General features: G+C 39.2%; 1 protein-coding gene across 2 annotated transcripts in view; it reads right to left on the bottom strand.

Annotated features, from left to right (window-relative positions):
• Positions 1–366: 366 nt before the first annotated feature.
• The window catches only part of LOC129754364 (uncharacterized), an 86726-nt gene continuing 67188 nt past the window's right edge, over positions 367–19904 (bottom strand). For both annotated transcript variants that reach the window (XM_055750378.1, XM_055750379.1), the window contains exons 4-5: positions 4247–4624; positions 367–1441 (exon numbers count right to left, since the gene is read on the bottom strand). In XM_055750378.1, the coding sequence (XP_055606353.1) occupies positions 1314–1441; positions 4247–4624 (506 nt within the window). In that variant the 3' untranslated portion in view covers positions 367–1313. The remainder of the gene's footprint in view (positions 1442–4246; positions 4625–19904) is intronic.

The following is a 19904-nucleotide window of genomic DNA, read 5'->3' as shown; positions in this document are numbered from 1 at the left end:
GGTGAAAATGGTGGGTAATGCAACTGTGCAGAAGCCTATGAGTCATGTTCGAGGAAAAGTGCGAAGTCTGGGTTATGCTTAAAGATTTTCATCAAATAAGAATATAGTGTTAAGTAGTACACAAATGATGTTTCAGTGTGCAAAATAAAATAAACAAAATTCAAAAAAACATTTTTTTTTTATTATTTTCAAAGTGTGCTTATAATTTCTGGAGCTGTCTATATTAATACCAATAGTTAACATCAACGCAACGTTATTTGGACTAGATAAGTTTTGATCTTATTCCAAATGATGACCATAAGAATTTCGGATATATGAATCGAATAAAACGCACAAAACAAGATCAAAGCGAAACTATATTCTAGGGTGATTTGATTCGCCAGCTAACTTTTATATACAAAAATTAAATTTACTATACAATGCTCAACAACTGTTTCTGGAGTACACTTTCGTTTTTAGGTTTCTTTTTTTTTCATCTCATTTTATAGGTAGGTATCCTCTTATCCTAGATTGTATGTACAATACAGGTAATAACTTATTGGCTAATAGGTAGAAATAAAAACAGCACGATTCTGAGATCGATAAATCTGTACAAATTCTGTCCCTGATCGGAAATGAATACACTGAACTGAACTCCTTGAGAACTGAATTGCAAAAAAAAACAGCAACTTCCTTTATCACTTTACTTCTTTCTCTGGTGACACTTGCTTGCACCGGTTTTTAAACATTTTTTTTGCTGTTTGAAATTTGTTTCTTCCGAAAGTGTTCGAAACAAATAGAACCATACCTTTTCTGGTCTCTCGAAATAACGTTTAAAAAAAAAAACAGAATAAATCACCGTTGCTTATAGTTATTTCGTTTTCGAGAAACAGAGAGAATCTTCTTCGTTCAAAACTGTCCTCAGAAGTGGAGAAGAAATAAAATGTCCAACGATAAGTGTATTTTTTTCTGCCCTCAACTCAGCAACGGTGACCATTTTCTTCGAGTGACCTTTTTTCCACTTTGGAAAATGATTCTTGTTTTCTTCGGGTTCTAGTTTTCATCTTTATGTTTGTTCGCTTCTTTCTTTTGTTGTCTCTCATCTCAGTGCATGCAGCATCCAGTCGATTTTTCCGTCGTCGTTTCGTAAATATACAACTTTAAACAGCACTTTCTCTCTATTTATGTTTCACCGCTTTCATTCACCCACATAAATTCTAACCAAAAAGCACACATACCCTCCACACCACATTCGAACTACACCTTTCCCCTTCGGCAGGAGAACAATTTTCCCTCCAACATGGGATGACTAAAACGACGCCGCGACGCTAGGACTACCATACTGGGTGCTTCGGATGATGGGCCAACATCAAGGACACCGCACTGAGTAGGACGCTGACCATGATGGGCTGCTGCCAAAGACTTGGGCCGGAATGCCACCGGGAAAGAGATCCGCTCTTCACTGCATTCAGTCCCGGGGCGGTCAATGTTCGGGTTCAGGTCCAAGTCCACATCCAGGTTCGTTGAGTTCGGTCGAATGAAAAAAAAAAAAGAAAATGTGGAATAAATTATTAGTTTATGTACATTTTGAATGAGTCTAGGATTGTAACGAATAAAACGGGTTCTGAATGATTGTGAAGAGATGAGGTTAAAGGATTTTTTGATGGTTATTCTGTAATATTTTAAAAATCTTCAAGAGAATGTCAAAACCAATATTACAATGTACAAAAATGACTAAATTCAACAAATGCTTCAGTTTGACTTTCTGATTTATCGAAGAATTGTATTTTTTTTGCTAAATCTGACAAAAACAATCAATAAAAATAAACCCTAATGGTCCAAATTGTCAATAATTTTAAAAACAGTAAACATTGCCAAAACATAAAAAAGTAGCCAAAATTTAAAAAAGTTGCCAAAATTGTCAAAATTGTCAAAATTGTCAAAATTGTCAAAATTGTCCCAATTGTCAAAATTGTCAAAATTGTCAAAATTGTCAAAATTGTCCCAATTGTCAAAATTGTCAAAATTGTCAAAATTGTCAAAATTGTCAAAATTGTCAAAATTGTCAAAATTGTCAAAATTGTCAAAATTGTCAAAATTGTCAAAATTGTCAAAATTGTCAAAATTGTCAAAATTGTCAAAATTGTCAAAATTTTCAAAATTTTCAAAATTGTCAAAATTGTCAAAACTGTCAAAATTGTCAAAATTATCAAAATTGTCAAAATTGTTAAATTTTTGTCTTTTTTGTCTTTTTTGTCATTTTCGTCATTTTCGTCATTTTTGTCATTTTTGTCATTTTTGTCATTTTTGTCATTTTTGTCATTTTTGTCATTTTTGTCATTTTTGTCATTTTTGTCATTTTTGTCATTTTTGTCATTTTTGTCATTTTTGTCATTTTTGTCATTTTTGTCATTTTTGTCATTTTTGTCATTTTTGTCATTTTTGTCATTTTTGTCATTTTTGTCATTTTTGTCATTTTTGTCATTTTTGTCATTTTTGTCATTTTTGTCATTTTTGTCATTTTTGTCATTTTTGTCATTTTTGTCATTTTTGTCATTTTTGTCATTTTTGTCATTTTTGTCATTTTTGTCATTTTTGTCATTTTTGTCATTTTTATCATTTTTATCATTTTTATCATTTTTGTCATTTTTGTCATTTTTGTCATTTTTGTCATTTTTGTCATTTTTGTCATTTTTGTCATTTTTGTCATTTTTGTCATTTTTGTCATTTTTGTCATTTTTGTCATTTTTGTCATTTTTGTCATTTTTGTCATTTTTGTCATTTTTGTCATTTTTGTCATTTTTGTCATTTTTGTCATTTTTGTCATTTTTGTCATTTTTGTCATTTTTGTCATTTTTGTCATTTTTGTCATTTTTGTCATTTTTGTCATTTTTGTCATTTTTGTCATTTTTGTCATTTTTGTCATTTTTGTCATTTTTGTCATTTTTGTCATTTTTGTCATTTTTGGCATTTTTGTAATTTTTGTCTTTTTTATAATTTTTGTCATTTTTGCCAATTTTGTCATTTTGTGATTTTTGTCATTTTTTTATTTTGGTCAGTTGTGATATTTCTGTCTTTTTTGTTATTTTTCCAATTTTTTTTGGCAATTGATTTTTGAAATATTTTCTGATATTTTTGTGGCTTTTGTGGCTTGGTTCTCAATTGTTTATTTTCGCCCAGGTTTAGTAGGTTAGGCAAATATGATTGATTTTTATTTTGATATATTTGGCCTCAGTTTTCGAATGCTTTTGATCAAGAAACAAAACTTTAAACCAACTTCGGTTAAAGCAGAACCTTTTCCACAAACGTGCTTGAGACTCTGCTCTTGAAAAGAAGTTCAGTAAAAAAAATCAATTTCTGAACAGTTTGAAACTGTTTCTAGGTTGCAAGTTTGTTGTTTCCCCACAGCTTCTCATGGAAAAAGAGCCAAGAAATGCTTCCAAGAGATGATACTCCGACGAAGACGAGGATGATGATGCTGATGATATGGGACATGAGTGTCTGTATCATTTTGTGTCAACCGATGTTTCTTATAATAAAAATATAGAAAGAAAAACCCGAAGGTGACGAGAACAAGTGGAAAAAGATTGAGTCATAATCTGATTTTGGCACAAGCTAGCTAGCAAGCAAAAGCCATTCAGGAGAATGCCTGCAAGGTACGAGGATTGGATGTGGTTAAACTTTTGACTATTTTTTTCTTCTCTGGCTCCACTTCTAGTAGATATCGGGAGTCGACATTTTCCATGAATATCTATTTGATGTTGTGAACATGCTCTTCTGCAGCTCCTAAATTTGTGGTGTATGTGCCAAGACATGATGGGAAAGACAATGGAGATTGTTAGATTGGTTTATATCGTTTTATCAAAGTTGCTTCGTTTGATTTCATTTTCACATATGGTTAAGTAAATTGAAGAGAATAAACTTTCTGATATGATGTCCGTCCCAAAGAAAGCATCCTCATGACTATGAAGACATTACTTTGGAAGATAGTAGCAGAATTTACTGAAATTCTATCTTTCGTGTGATGCATTAAATTTAGAAACTTTAATTTTCATTGCTCACCCGATGCTGACTCAATCTAGAAAATCGTTTGTTGCTAGGCTAAATAAATCTTTAAAAATTGTCATAGAAAAGTAGGCCAGTATTTTTTTTTCTATCAAACGTCAAATTCAACAGCAGGCCAAGGAAGCGTGAAATGTCTAGCCTAGCAGAACGCGAAAACATAAACAAAATCACCCTAACCTAGCACAGAGCATAAATAACTCACCCAGCAGCATGGCCACCCGGTCGTCTATGCTGGGTTGTTCCCACTGGACGATGCTTTCCTTGCCGTTCCTCCAGAGAACGGGCGAGAGGCTGGCCACGCACTTGAGCCGCATCAGCTCGTCGATGTAGTGGCGTGGCTGAACCACCATACTCAGGCCCAGAACTGTGGTCACCAGCCCGTGTTGATTGACCATCCGAGGGTAGGACACAAGGGCTTGAGGGTCGGTCACCAGCTGGTCGTTGAGGTACCACTGGAGAGTCGAAGCCGGATAGGATCGGCCCGAAGTGCAGTTCAGCTCCATCAGCTCGCCGATGTGGTACGACGAGGACTGGTGCCTTTCGCCGCTTCCATTGATGTGGGGACCATCCCGGGGGACAACTGGAAGTAAAAAAAAAGTTGGAGATTAATAAATTTTGTTGCAATCAAACGAAAAGGACCCGTCATTCGACACTGGCTGAACAATTGGACAAGATTTACAGCTATGAATAACAAAATACGAGTACTTTTTTCAGGGATCCTATAGGAGTATTCATCCCAACCCCACTAAATACGAGTACAAAAACATTCGAATGTTCTGAAAAAAATGTCAATCTCTCGACACGTGCATGCAAAAATTTTTGCATGTGATCATAATGTTTTTAAATGTATTCAACCCGCTCATTTTCATCATTTTTCATTTCTTTTAACCTTCTATCCTTCTATAAAATGTAATAACCCTCAGACGTCCTAACTAAAAACGATATCGCTTTTCACCGATAAGGCCGAAAAATTAAGTAACACGTTATCGTTACAAATATGTTTTTCTTTGGCTCAGAGACGTTAAAGACAAAAGGTCACACCTTTGTGGGTAGGGCGGTAGCCTTACAAGAGACTCAAAACCCCCAGTCAACGACCCTGTAGATTTTCACCCAGTGGAACACCAGATGGCATATCAAAAGCAGTAGGATGAATTCCAGCACTTTTGAAAACCAGCAGAGAGTTGAGATGGGCCGGAAGTTCTTCTCACGATGAACATTTCCCGACTTATGAATCGGCGAAATTGAAGCAATTTTCAATGGCTGGGAAAAACAGGATGCGAGTAACCTAAGCGGAGATCGGCTACCCAACCCTGGTGGATGTAGACCGAGAAGGTGGCCGACCGCGTCTGTTCTCCAGGTCAGAGTAAGCTTAAACAGAGTCTGTCTCGCAGCAAGCGGCTAAATTTATTAAATGTGACGACCGGAAAACTGGAAATTTTTGTGAATCGTTGCCTGCGAAATATTATCCGCCCCTGGTGGCCTGGCAACTGGATCCCAAACATGGAACTATATCACCGGTGTCATCAAAAGGCTCTAGAAATCGAGATTCGGGAAGGTAAGTGAAGATGGATTGGGTACGCGCTGCGAAGTGATAAAAACGGGGTTCGCAGAGAGGCGCTTGACTGGAATCCAGATGGGCATCGAAGAAGAGGCAGGCTCAGTAGCTCGTGTTGGAGTAGTCTTTTTTAAGTTCGTAGCCACAGGTGTAAATCCTGGTTTACGGATTGTACTCCAAGGCGCGACGAGCCACCGCGTCCCCCCAGTTTGCTATTCTGGGTCCATGGATACAATGGAAAGACTCATGATATACTCCGTGTATACCTCCTACTCCCTAAATTCCACCTTGGTCCGCAGACCTAGTTCCCACCTCGAACTGTTTAAAACACTATCCTCTAAAAGTGGGAGGTCTATTCGCGCTATTACGCTCCAAGGCAATACTCATAGACGACACCACTTTCAGCAAAATCTCTCATTCTTACGACTCGAAGTCCGAACACTCCTCTAACGACTTGAGAACTGACATTTCCTCGTAGTGACTCGAGATTCCCACATGAACCTCTCCTCTTCGCGACTCGAGGTCTAATCTCTCCTCCTACGATTCAAGAACCAATCCCTTCTCGCATCGATTCGAGGTTGACGTACACATACCTTTCCTCTGCATGACTCAAGGCCTGATCTCTCCTCTAGCGATTCGAGATCTGACCTATCGTCGTAATGAGTCGAGGTAACCACTTATACCCCTTCTCTTGTTGTTTAAAGGCCTGATCTCTCCTCTTATGACTCGAGTCCCTACCTCTTATCGTAAAGACTTGAGGTTGAACACTCCTCCTGAAGATTCGAGGCCTGACCTCCCGTCTTACTACTCGAAGCCCGACCTCTTATCTCTAGGATTCGAGGTTTGCCACCTTTATGCACGTCGCACAGTGGGTGGTATGAAAAAAACCTAGTAATTGCTTTTGCTAAACTGAATCGAGCAGTCGAGCAGTCGCTTAAAGCAATTGCTTCGGTTGTTATGAATAAAGTTTTTTTTGACAGCTGTTTTCTCAGTCAGAAGCTTTTTCTTTTAGAACAAGCTAGTTTGGTATGAATAAAGCTCAAATCTGAAGCAATTGCTCGACCAATCTCCTGGCAATTGCTTAATTTTCTAAGCATGCTCGGTAGCAGACTTTTCTAATAAAACATTCTTTAATAACGTCATGAGTTTATCAAATAAGCAATATTTCACTTCAAAACAATTCAAAAAGGCATTTTCAACATGGATAAAGAAAGTCGAAGTGATAACCCAACTTTTTTCATATTCCTGTCGTTGTATAAAATCATTTGTCTAAGATGACAATAACCAACTCAATTAGTAAATATTTCAAATTAAAAAAAATCCGGCTATAGTGGAAGAAGTCCCAATTGGCTCAAAGTAAGAAATAAATTGTAATAATTTAAAACATTATACAGATCTCTCATTTTTTTTATTCATTTTTTTTATAATTCTAAGATTTAAAAAAAAATCTAAATTAAAATGCGCGCCTATTGCCTTTTTTTGATACATCGGATTATCCCGATCCAAATACATGTGGGATAGCTTATGATAAATATTAAAGAGGCCATTTTTTGTTTGACAATATTCGAATATGTCTATATTCATTTTTCTTTAAACATCAACATACAAGCACGCATTAACAAAAAAAAATTCCAGTCGTTCTTACACCCACCACCCGCTTCGTCGAATTCAAGGCTACTTTAGCCGTACTTTTCAATTTTCTGATCGTCTTCTTTCATTTTACTTTAGAAAACTTCAGATTCTGCTGGTTGGATAGCTCTATTTTTCGAAGCAAAAGCTATGTTCTAAGACTTTAGTACACATCCGCTAAGCAAATGTTTATTCATACCAAACTAAGCAAATGCTTTGGACTTTTGCTTTGATTGATTTCGAGCTAAGTAAAAGCTACCGAAGCAATTGCTAAACCTTATTCATACCACTAAGTGGGCCAGGAACCACACTTTTGCGGTCAAAATTGACTGCATGCCAGAGGCTTCGTTGTAGTTCATTGGTGTCTTCGACAAAGTTACTCGGCTATATTTGCGCTATCTATTGATGGATTTGAATTAGTTCTATTTTTCTCCGCAAGGTGGCGTCAAAATCTAACTTTTTACAGAAGCAAGATACAGGCATGGTTTTTTCTACAAAGTTGTTCATTATACCTTTAACATCAACTTTGTAGAACATTGTTAAGCTCTATGTTGTGTACTTAACTTGCAAAAATAATAATTTAAGGAAACCTTGCAAAAAATGGTTTTTTTTCACCTATTTTTGTGTCTAGCTATACAATACCTCAAATTTCCACAGTATTCGATTGGAATAGACTTAAATGAGATATTCTAGTGGAAAACTTATTCGTTTCGCCGATTTTTTCTGTCAAAATTGCAAAAAAATGGTTAAAATTATACATTTTTCAAATAGCAATAACTTGCTTGCGAGCAGTTTGGCGCACCTCATTTTTAGAGAAGTGACAGCTGTGATTATGATCTAAATGCATGTAAAAAATGTCAGTAGGTTCTCGTGGGTTCCTTGCCAAATGATTTAAAAAAGTTGGTAGATTTTCAATACAAATCAACATATTTTGAGACCTTTTTCAAAGAAAACATCTACATTACTGGTAGAAAAGTCGAATTTCCGTCGTTTTATTATTGCTTTAGTCCATTGCGATGCTTAATTAAGCGATTAAGCACATTTGGTAAAATTTATTATAAAAAATAATTTAAAACTGTTTTTATTTAAATTAATTTTTGAAAATTTTTATTTTTTTTTCTAATTAGATTAAAAGTGCGAAAAATGTGCTGAATTATTTATTCAAATGTTTTCTTTGAAAAATGTCTTAAAATATGTGGATTTGTATTGAAAACTTACCAACTTTTTTAAATCATTTGGCAAGGAACCCACGAGAACCCACCGACATTTTTTACATGCATTTTGATCATAATCACAGCTGTCACTTCTCGAAAAATGAGGTGCGCCAAACTGCTCGCAAGCAAGTTATTGCTATTTGAAAAATGTATAATTTTAACCAATTTTTTGCAATTTTGACAGAAAAAATCGACGAAACGAATAAGTTTTCCACTAGAATATCTCATTTAAGTCTATTCCAATCGAATACTGTGGAAATTTGAGGTGTTGTATAGCTAGACACAAAAATAGGTGAAAAAAACCATTTTTTTGCAAGGTTTCCTTAAATTATTATTTTTGCAAGTTAAGTACACAACATAGAGCTTAACAATGTTCTACAAAGTTGATGTTAAAGGTATAATGAACAACTTTGTAGAAGAAACCATGCCTGTATCTTACTTTTGTAAAAAGTTAGATTTTGGCGCCACCATGCGGAGAAAAATAGAACTAATTCAAATCCATCAATAGATAGCGCAAATATAGTCGAGTAACTTTGTAGAAGACACCAATGAGCTACTACGAAGCCTCTGGCCTGCAGTCAATTTTGACCGCAAAAGTGTGGTTCCTGGCCCACTGTGCGTCGTGTACAGATCGAGAGCAGCTTATCCTACTACTCGGATACTCCCTGGCGGTCGGGTATCCTACACGGCGCGGCGCACCCATGACCTCCGCTACGCAGAAGATGATACCTTATCTTTGTGCCTCGATCAAGGGACCGGACGCACATTACTCAGATGCTCCCCGGCGATGGAGTCATCCTACACCGTTCGCGGACCGCCGTTGACTCCAGCTCATCTGCATGGCAGTCATGGGTTAACCCATCGCTGACCACATGCCAAGTGTTGAGGTCGTGTACCGCCGCAAACCTCAGACAGGCAAACTCCACGTGCTCGGGTCATTGTCACCACAATCTGGGCAGTATGGCGATGCCATATGTCAAAATCGGTAGTGGTACTTCATGAAGCATCCATATGGGAGTCATATGGGAGTCCACTTCACCGTGTCTTCTTACGAACCAGCTTCCGATGTGCTCCTCCTCTAGCAAAACCGAGATGGGCATGACGCCCGCCACTATTTGTTTATTGTTTTAATTATCTTGATATCATCTGACAAAGGTGGGTGTCTGAATGAATAAAACTTAAATCTAGGTTTACATAAATCGTTTGCTATTTAGTTTCTTAACCGTTCACTCATGCTTTGTTCAATCCGTTGTTTGATAGTCGCAATGGAAACATTAAAATCGAATAAGATATAATAACGGAGGAAGCATATTTTTGCGGAACGAAGGGAGTCGTTACTGCCATAGCGCGTGCTTCTTGGTTCCAATGAGAGCCAGTCTCGATTACGAAGGGTTCGTTCTGGAGCATAAATGTCACAACGGGAAAGTAGCCAACAGCAGTCAATTTCATTTCTCAAGATCTTTGCCACGAACAGTGATCGACCAATGGAATTACGATCCGCCAGCGTATGGAGTCCAAGCAGAGCATACCGTTGTGGATAAGGCGGTAGATTTAACGGGTTTTCCCAAGGTAGTTCAAGGAGAGCATACCGCACCAATCGCCGTTGAATTGCTTCGAAACGCGCAACCCACAAAGCCTCAAACGGCCACCATACCAGATTTGCAGATTCCATTATTGATCGAACCAGGCAGCAATACAAAGCTCGCAGGCAGACGGGATCGGTGAATTCTGTACACAGGCGTATAATGAATCCCAGCATCCTGTTGGCCTTCTCGAGCACAACAGAGTAATGGGGCTTGAAAGTCATATGACGATCCAATAAAACACCAAGATCCTTTATCTGATCCACACGTTGCAGTGACTCACCCAGTATGCTGTATTCATATATGAATGGATGTTTCCTCCGACTGAATGTAATAACACAACACTTAGCAACGCTTAAAACCAGTAAATTATCAGCACACCAGTTCACAACCATGTCCAGGAAGCCTTGTAACTCGTAACAATCAGCTAAACTGTTTATGACCAACAATATTTTTAGGTCGTCCGCATACAGGAGAACTCCACAGCCAATTAGAAGCAAATTAATGTCATTACAGAACATTGTAAACAACAGAGGGCCCAAATTACTGCCTTGTGGAACCCCAGACTTTGGAATAAAATCAGGAGATTCTGCGGAAACTTACAGCTAAACGGCGATTCGTAAGATAACTTTTTATCCAAGCACATAGTCGTTCAGAACATCCCAAACGCTGCAATTTTTTTCAGGAGAATATCGTAATTCACTGAATCGAATGTAGCCGAAATATCAGTATAAATTGCATCAATTTGTTTTCCGCCATCCATTTCTGATATGCAATATGATGTAAAAACTGTCAAATTCGTGGTTACCGAACGTGCAGGGAAAAATCCGTGCTGATTTTCAGAGATCCAGTTCCGACAAGCTGTGAAAATAACGTCGTTTACTATCCTCTCTAATACCTTCGAACAGGCAGCTAGTGATGTGACACCACGGTAATAAAGAATATTTTGCTTATCACCATTTTTATATACTGGGCTCATATCTTTTCAAGACGTCGGGAGATTTTCGCTGTTCTAGGGACCGGTTAAAGATGTGAGTAAGTGGTTTCACTAAAAGAGTGCGACACTTCTTAAGAACGCACGCCGGAATTCCATCCTGTCCGGCTGATGTAGTATACTTCAGTTTACCAATGGCTTCTAGAACCATTTCCTCGCATCTCTTCCACTTCCAGATTCAGCACATCGATGGGTAGTCATGTGACGGCTGCGGAAATTTTATCAGCAGTTGGCGATAGATCAGAGAAAAGACTGACTACATTTTTCGTAGTACCGTAGGTAGACCGGATTCGTTCCTTTTGAGTTGACAAATTTCCAGAACTTTTTCGGATTGCGGCGATGCTCCCTTTGCGTACGTATAACATAACGCCGATAGCGAAAACGGTTGTAACTGCGATATCTTCTTGTAGCATCAGCAAAACTTGATCATATTTACGGTTGAAAATGAAGTTGAGGGAAACTCCCTTTTCTCGATTTGCTGATTCAAAGAATGTGGGAAGATAATAAAGAGTGTATTAGAAAAAAAAGCATCACTTTGTTTTGTGAATTACTTTTGAATGCATGAATGTTAATTGATGAAATTTTCAGCGAAGTTACCTGGTAATGTAATGTTAAAATATGCAAATTTTTGTGATGTTCTGTCAAGTGGTTTTTTAGATAGTGTCTAATGAAGAAATTTGTCAAGTATAATTTTTGGATTTGACTTTTTATCACTCCACCACAATTTTTGCGTAATGGCACGATGCCAGATCAAACTTAAACAGAGTTTATACTTTGTGGAAGCAATTGAAGTGCTTTTCAGAGACAACGGTCGCATTTGAAGGCAGTCTTCTTTATATTTTTAGCCATTAGTCGTGTCAATCGTTATGAAAGACTGAGTTATTTGCTGTTTCAACAGATCGTTAGCCTACTCAAGTAATAAACATTAGATTTTCAATATTTTTCTTCTTGTTTATCTCCGGAAAATACAGGCGAAACTTGTCTACGAAAAATATCTGGTTGAAAATCTGTCAGGTGACTGGTAAAGAGTTCACTCTGCTGTCCATTACGAAAGTTTTCAAAATATCTCATCACAAAAAGTCAAAAATTTTGCGCACGAATTGACCACCGTATTATGTATATTTTACCGGTGGGCAGCTTTTTACCTTGAAGAAATTAATTCAGGCGTATATGGTCGGGATTCGACCAGACCGAACTGAACGCCATCACCATTTGCTCTAGGCATTTGAATTTTATGTGCAAATATTTTCATCGAGAGGCTTACTCCTAGATTTTAATCAAAGGAATTCATTTCAGCCCAACATACTCGTTTCTTTGATCTAGAATGAAGATTGTAAGAGAATCAATTTCGGTTGTTTTAAAATTTTCTCATTGCGCTCATTAGGTAGCTTCACTGGAAATTTCATCAATTTTTATCTATGCATTCAAAAGTTATTCAAAAAATTGTTGCATTTTTTTTGAATACTCGCCTTATATCTAAAAACCTTGAAAAATTGGGTTCGATTTCAAAGTTTACAACCCAAAATCTGGGTAATATCTTGGCAAATTTGAGAGTTTTTCAAATAAAATCAAGAAGTATAATATTTCAAAAATTTTTTTTTCATAGGTTCATAGTTTCCAGCTGACAAGATTATGATCAGGATATTGTTATAAAACGAGGTTTTAAATAAAAGTTGAAAATAGTCCAAGTAATATAGTTTTATATAATCAACTCTTATAAATCAATAATTAATTTATAAATAATTAAAATGGATCTCTTTTAAGACGAGTAGGCATTGACTCGATGGCGGTGCACGCGTTTTTTTCTCCGTCCGTGGAAATTGAGTAATTTGTTGGTTTTTATAGTGAAAGTTATCTATGAATCTTTACAAAAAAGTTTGTATCGGATAGCAAGGATATGTGTTGTACCAGGAGGATTTCTTTTCGAGTCCTCAGCCGCTTAACTGTGTGTTTTCCGGAATTCGCCCACGGGGGCTTGAAATGAATCGAAACTCTTCAACTCCCATGTGTTGATTTATTCTGTCTTTTCCCGGAAGAAAGACTAGTGATCTTGGTTATAAGATGGTGTACAAAATTCCAATCAATTCGAAGTGTATTAAAATGTAAATAGAAAAAATAAATAAAAATTCTATAAAGTGATTCATGGTGGCATTGAAGAATGATTTTTTATCGTTCCCGCATAGTGTATTTTTCTACGCATGTTTTTCGGTTCCAAACGTTGCCGGTTTCGGCTTGCTATGTGTTTTTTTTCGTCAGTCAATACCTAATTAAATTCATAGAAAATAAAAAATGGGATATGGATTCGATGACGAATTTATTTTATAATTTTCTTGTGCTTGGGTGAGGTGCATTTGAATTTCAATAAACTTTCATCACGTTGGTTGCAGCGCAAAGATAAGTATCCATTATAATTTTCTACTCGATTAGAAATCATAGACGCATGCATTAAAATGATCTTGTTTTAAAATTTAAAACCGTAGAAATTTGTAAGCAACAACAACAACATTTTAGGTAAGTAAAATTCTTAGGGAAATTTTTTGAAAAATCTTTCGAGTCCTAAACGGACTTCGAAAGGTTTTACTAATATTTTTTTTCTCTTCTTTATTTTCAAGAGCGAGTAAAGGCGCTCTATCCTTGGTCGATGACCAGAAATGATTGTACACCTAAATCCAGAACAATTCAACTAAGAAAACTAAAGCTTATAATTTTTAGTAACGCTAATTAATTTCATAAATTTCTACAAAATGCTTCTCTTCAAGTTTTGTGATTTTTGTGTACAAAATAAATCATTTCCAACCGCTAAAGGATGGTCCTAGTGATTGGAGTAGCTAATTAACATTAAACATGGTGTCGAAGCCCCGGGAGGGCAGTGGACAAAATCCGGAACCACTCAGATGAACATTCGGTAAGTCGAAGAACTTAGTTCTGGCATGCAGTTGAGGTCCGGCACACATGCATATCACCCAAGAAAAACGATTTAATTTTCTTCACCTTTTCGATAAAAAACAGTCCAGTTATACTTAAACAGAGGTTTGTATTGAAACCATGCAACTTTGACTTAATTTTATTCGACTTATTAAATTAAATTTAGAACTTATAAAATAGCACTTAATCTACAAAGTTTTTATAGCAAGTTCCAGGTTGAATTGGAAAACTTGCTCCGCGTGCTGATGCGAGTATCGACGGCTGCGAACGAACGAAGACTGTTTGTCGGTAGTTTTTTCCCCCAGCGCGTGTGATGAAACCAACAGCACACAATCGATCACAATTTCGATGGCTCTATTGTGTGAAGCCACAAATCTCACCGGCACGCCGGCCGGCGTTTATTGTTCCGCTGCAAACTCGGTCGAGTTGATGATCGTTGATGATGGTTCAATAGGGTGTCTCATCATCACACGCAAATGGTTGAACTTTTGGTGCGAATAATTTTTCGATGCACATTGTGAATCGAACATCCTGCCCCTCGCAGAAATAACTATTTCTGGAACGTTGAATCGTTGACCATAAGTAGTTGTTGGATGATGCTGTCCCCGGGAGAGTTGACTACGTTGACGATGATGGTACCAGCGAAGCGTTGAACCCAGTTTTCGTCTCGATGTCATCTCCGGCGGATTTTCGTCGATATGAAAAGAATATATAAGACCCGGTAGAGGGTTTCAAAAAGGTAAATTGATTGGAAAGGTCCTCACCTGGACCCTACAGTTTGTGGGCCTTGTATTTTAAATAAGCTGCTACGTAGATTGATCCGCCCATGCGGAAATCCGATGCTGATGTGGTTGATCCTCGTTGGAAACCGTTGAAGTCACAGTCCTTACTGTGATTCGGAAATTTTCGATGCAATTTGCTCTTCAGATGCCGATGGAATAGGAAGAACACATATTTTCGCTGTTGATCGGGTTGTTTTTCCGGTGGGTGTCTGTAGTGATACGACTCGAACTACTCCATCGGAACCAGGGTGTAAATCGACGATTCGTGCCATTGCCCAGCGCATTGGCGGTTGATTCTCGTCGATAAGCACAACGAGCTGGTCCTTTTTCAGCTCCACGGGAGGTTTGAACCATTTGGTACGAGATTGGAGCGTGTGTAGATACTCCAGATTCCAGCGACTCCATATCTCCTGCTGCATTTTCTGGATTTGCTGCCATTGTGGAAGCCGGTTGTATGGAATGTTTTGGCAATTTTCGTCGGGGACAGATTTCAGTTCCTCGCCGATCAAAAAATGGCCGGGCGTTAACGGCCGTAAATCCGAAGGATCGTTTGTGAGTTCGGTGAGCGGACGCGAGTTCAGGCAACACTCAATCTGAACTAACAGGGTCTCCATGTCGTCAAATTCTAATTTTCGGTCCCCCACAACTCGAACAAAATGTTTCTGGGCTGATGCGATGGCAGCCTCCCAAAGTCCGCCGAAGTGCGAAGCTCTGGGTGGGTTGAAATGCCAGCGAATTCCGTTATCGGAGCATTCGCGAGCAACAGAATGTCGAAAATCTTTGGTTTTTAGAAGGCGACAAATTTCATTATTAGCTCCAGTGAAATTCGTCCCATTATCGGAGAAAATATCAGAACACAAGCCTCGACGTCCAACAAATCGACGGAGAGCTTGGAGAAATTTTGCTGTGCTAAGGTTCGTTACAATCTCAAGGTGGACGGCCTTGGTGCTAAAGCACACAAAAACGCAAACATAAGCCTTAATAGGTGCATCACGACGGTGACGAGGTTTGAGATAAATTGGTCCCCAGAAGTCTACACCGGTGATGGAAAATGGTCTTGATGGTTTTACGCGTGGCGATGGCAAATCAGCCATAAGCTGCTGTATGGCTTTCGGCTTGGCTCGAAAACAAACTACGCAGGAGTGAACTATGAGCCTTGGTGTTGTTCGACCACCGAGAATCCAGAAACGTAAACGAAGTGTGTTAGTGAGTAATTGGGTTGCGGCGTGCAATAAACGTTCGTGATAAGATCGTACCAGAAGTGTGACGAAAGCGTGAGATTTAGGCAAGATTATTTGGTGTTGCGATGCGTACGATTGAGCCGACTTTCCCAACCTACCGCCAATTCTAAGAACCTTATCTGTGGCAATAATTGGGTTGAACCAACGAAGTTGAGATTTGTTCGAAACTGGTCGTTGATTTTCCAAATCCTTCCATTCTTCGGGAAAACTATTTCGCTGAACAAGCTGAATCAAAACATTCTCAGCTCCAAGGATTTCATCCGTTGTAAGTGGTTGAGATACGACCCTTTCAGCCTTCGGCAAACGACGATTAGTGAAATACCTCCTCCAATAAGCAGTCATCCTCAACATGTGCTGATAGTTGGAGAAATTGGCGATGTACGTGTCCACAAATGTAGGTGCAAGTGCAGCTGACGTTAGCGCGCTCCTTTTGCGCTCATGAGCAGCCTCTTCCATAAGCTCAAATTGTGCAGCATTCCCTGGCCAGAAACTCCTCTCCTGAACGAGCCAATGCGGACCCTCCCACCATAGTCTGCTGTCGAATAGTTTGTTTGCGAGAAGTCCTCTGGATATTATGTCCACCGGGTTTTCAACTCCAGCTATGAAGTTCCAGTCGCATTTCTCTGTCGCTGTTTGTATTTCCGAAACCCTGTTCCCTACAAAGGTCGACCATGACGAAGGTGTTGCTGCCAACCAGCTCAAAACCGTTGTAGAGTCCACCCAGAAAAATGCCTTTGCTGGAACCCTGAGTGCCTTCGAAACCTTGCTGTACAGCTTAGCCGACGAGAGTGCTCCACAAAGCTCTAGACGTGCGATGCTCTGCTTCTTCAAAGGTGCCACCTTGGAAGACGATGTAAGTAGTGCTGTTTTGATTTCGCCCTTTGAGTTGGTTGACCGAACGTAAACGCAGGAACCGTATCCATTTTCCGACGCATCGGAGAAAAAGTGTAATTCGAAGTCGACAGTGCTCGGGAGCATAACGAACCGATCGATTCTAAGCTGATTCAGAAGCGGAAGCTCAGCGACAAATGATTTCCAGTAAATCTGCATATCTTCTGGGAGTTCACGATCCCAGTCCCACAGTTTGTCGTCCTCTTTCAAACTCCAGAGAGCTTGCATAAAAAACTTGGCCGTTACCACAACGGGCCCTAGTAACCCTAGAGGGTCGAATAATTTCGCGATACAAGAAAGTGTTGTTCTTTTTGTAATCGTTGAGGTGATTTCAGTTTGTGAATCAAGAATAACATATTTCAAACGGTCGGTGTTGGTTTACCAGTGCAGGCCTAACGTTTTTATTGTTTGATCCTTATCAAAATCTACTGTCGACTGGAGAGCTCTTTTTGATTCAGGTAGCTGCTCCAGGACTTCCGGGTAATTGCTTGCATACTTGCGTAGCTCCATGCCTGCTGAGGAAAACATGCCTTCTAACTGCGTAATAAGCTCGATTGCTTCGTTGACTGTTTTTGTGCCAGAAATGAGATCGTCCATATAAATGTCTCGACAAGTCGCCTGGGACGCGATTGGATAATTTTTACTCTCGTCGTGAGCCATCTGCTGCAAAACTCGAGTAGCGAGAAAAGGTGCTGCAGCAGTACCGTATGTTACGGTTTTTAATTCGAAGATTTGAACTTCTTGTTCGGGATCTGACCGCCAGAAAATTCTCTGAAGAGGTGTGTCGTTTGGATGAATTTCAATCTGCCGGAACATTTTGGCAACATCGGCAACAATCAAAATGGGATGAATTCGAGATCGCAAAATAATTGATCTACGGTCATCTTGAATGGTCGGACCGACCAGCATGGCCTCGTTTAAAGAAGCTCTTACAAGAGGCGTCGAATACGACTCTTAGTTTTGTTGTGCTGCTTTGTTCTCGAACCACTGGGTGGTGAGGAAGAAAGAAAGACGGTTGGTGATCGATTGAGGAATCATCTATTCTTTGCATGTGCCCAAGGTTGATATAATCGTCTATGAATTCACGATACTGAATTGCTAGTTGAGGACTTCGTTTGAGGCGACCTTCTAGAAGACGGAATCGATGCAAAGCAGTTCTCCGATTATCGCATAAATTTTTCAAAACGTCTTGCTTCATAGGTAAGCGAACCATGTAGCGACCGCTGGGTGAACGTGAAACCGATTCGACGAATAATTGTTCGCATAACATTTCATCGGGCGAATAAGCAGGAGAATCATCAGTTTCGAGGAGCCAAAATCGTTCCATATCTCGATGTAAATCAGCTGTAGTTGCTACATTGCAAATAAGAGGAGCGTTGACCTTCCTTGCAGGAACCTTTCCCGAGATAATCCAACCGAACACAGAGTTCACCAGATGTGGCATAGAATCACCCATAGAAATTCGTCCAGGAACGTTGAAGAGGTCAAAGAAGACATCTGCACCAAGCACCACATCGATTTTAGCTGATTCGTAAAAGGCAGGGTTGGCTAGTTGAATTCCTGTAGGTATTTCCAATGCGGAAGCGTCTATGGAAATAGTCGGCAAGTCTACGGTAACCTTCGGCAAAACGAATAGATCAACGGTGGCCTTGAAGCTTGAAATCCGCGACTTGAACGTCGAGCGGAGTTTTGAACGAACACTTGTTGACGACTGTCCTATGCCTGCAATAGGAACATCCACTCTATTCCGCTGCACCTTCATACGCTGACTAACACGCTCGGCTATGAAGCAACACTCGCTTCCAGAATCCAATAATGCACGGACGGGGTATTCGTTTCCGGTATCATCAACCATTAAAATGACAGCAGTAGCAAGAAGCACTTTACGAGAGGTTGAACCTTGCGAACTGCAGCTAGTGACTCCAGAATGGGCAACGGAAGAATCAGATGCTGGATTATCAGGTTTCGGAATGGGTGGACTAGGTTTGTTTGATCTAATGTTTTGAGCTGGTTTATTTTCGAACCTTTGAGGCGAACAGAGTTTGGTATGATGACGACTATTACAGTTGCGACAACTAGACTCAGAGGAACAAGTTTTGGCTAAGTGCCCACGGCGCAAACAATTTCGACATAATTGATTACGGCGGACAACGTTTTCTCTTTCATCGACGGACATATTGTTGAATGAAGCACATTGGTAAATGTTGTGCTGACCAGAGCAGACGAAACAATTGCGCTGAAATCCACTATTCTGTACACTACCATAATTGCTAACTCGTGGAAAAGCTGGCTTCTTAGCTGGGAAACTAGGTTGTTGCGATGTAGAAGGCTTAGTGGAAACTGTTTGCAGGACGTTTACCCTACGTTGGAGAAACTCGACAAGCTCAGGGAATTGATCAATGTTTTCGTTTTCCGCATATTCTTCCCAGTCCCTTCTAGTAATCGGATCAAGCCGAACGCTTAGAAGATGAATGAGTAAAGCATCCCAATGTTCAGTTGCCTCGCCCAACTGTTTCAATATTTTTACATTTGCCTCGAAACCCTCGATAAGTGTGTGTAATTCTGCTGGAGACTCACGTTTCAGGCAAGGGAATTCAAATAGGGATTGTACATAAGTGCGTTTCAATCTTCTGGGATTCTGAAAATGGTCCACTAACATTTTCCATGCAACTTGGTATTGATCGTTGCTAATAGGGATAGTTTGTATAATTTTTAGCGCTTCGCCAGCTAAAGAAGAGCGCAAATAATAAAATTTTTGAATTGTGGATAAGCTCGTTGACGAATGTATGAGCGAAACGAATAAATCGTGAAAATTTAGCCAATTATCAAAATTGCCATTGAAAATTGGGATTTTCACATCAGGTAGTTTAATGTTCATTTGGTGGGAGGGTTCCGCAGAACGACGAGAAGTGTCATGTAATTCAGGGGACGGCTTAGCATACAAAAGCAGAGTACCTTTGATCCGATAGTAGTTCCTCTCAAAATCCGTGCGCTCCTTGAGGTACTCCTGCAAAGTTTTGTCGTCTCCAGAATCCTCCATTATCTC

The sequence above is a fragment of the Uranotaenia lowii genome, chromosome 3 (genome assembly GCF_029784155.1).
Source record: "Uranotaenia lowii strain MFRU-FL chromosome 3, ASM2978415v1, whole genome shotgun sequence".
NCBI classification, from domain to species: Eukaryota; Metazoa; Arthropoda; class Insecta; order Diptera; family Culicidae; genus Uranotaenia; species Uranotaenia lowii.
Note: the sequence above shows the minus strand (reverse complement) of the source record. Positions and strands in the feature narration are given on the sequence as shown.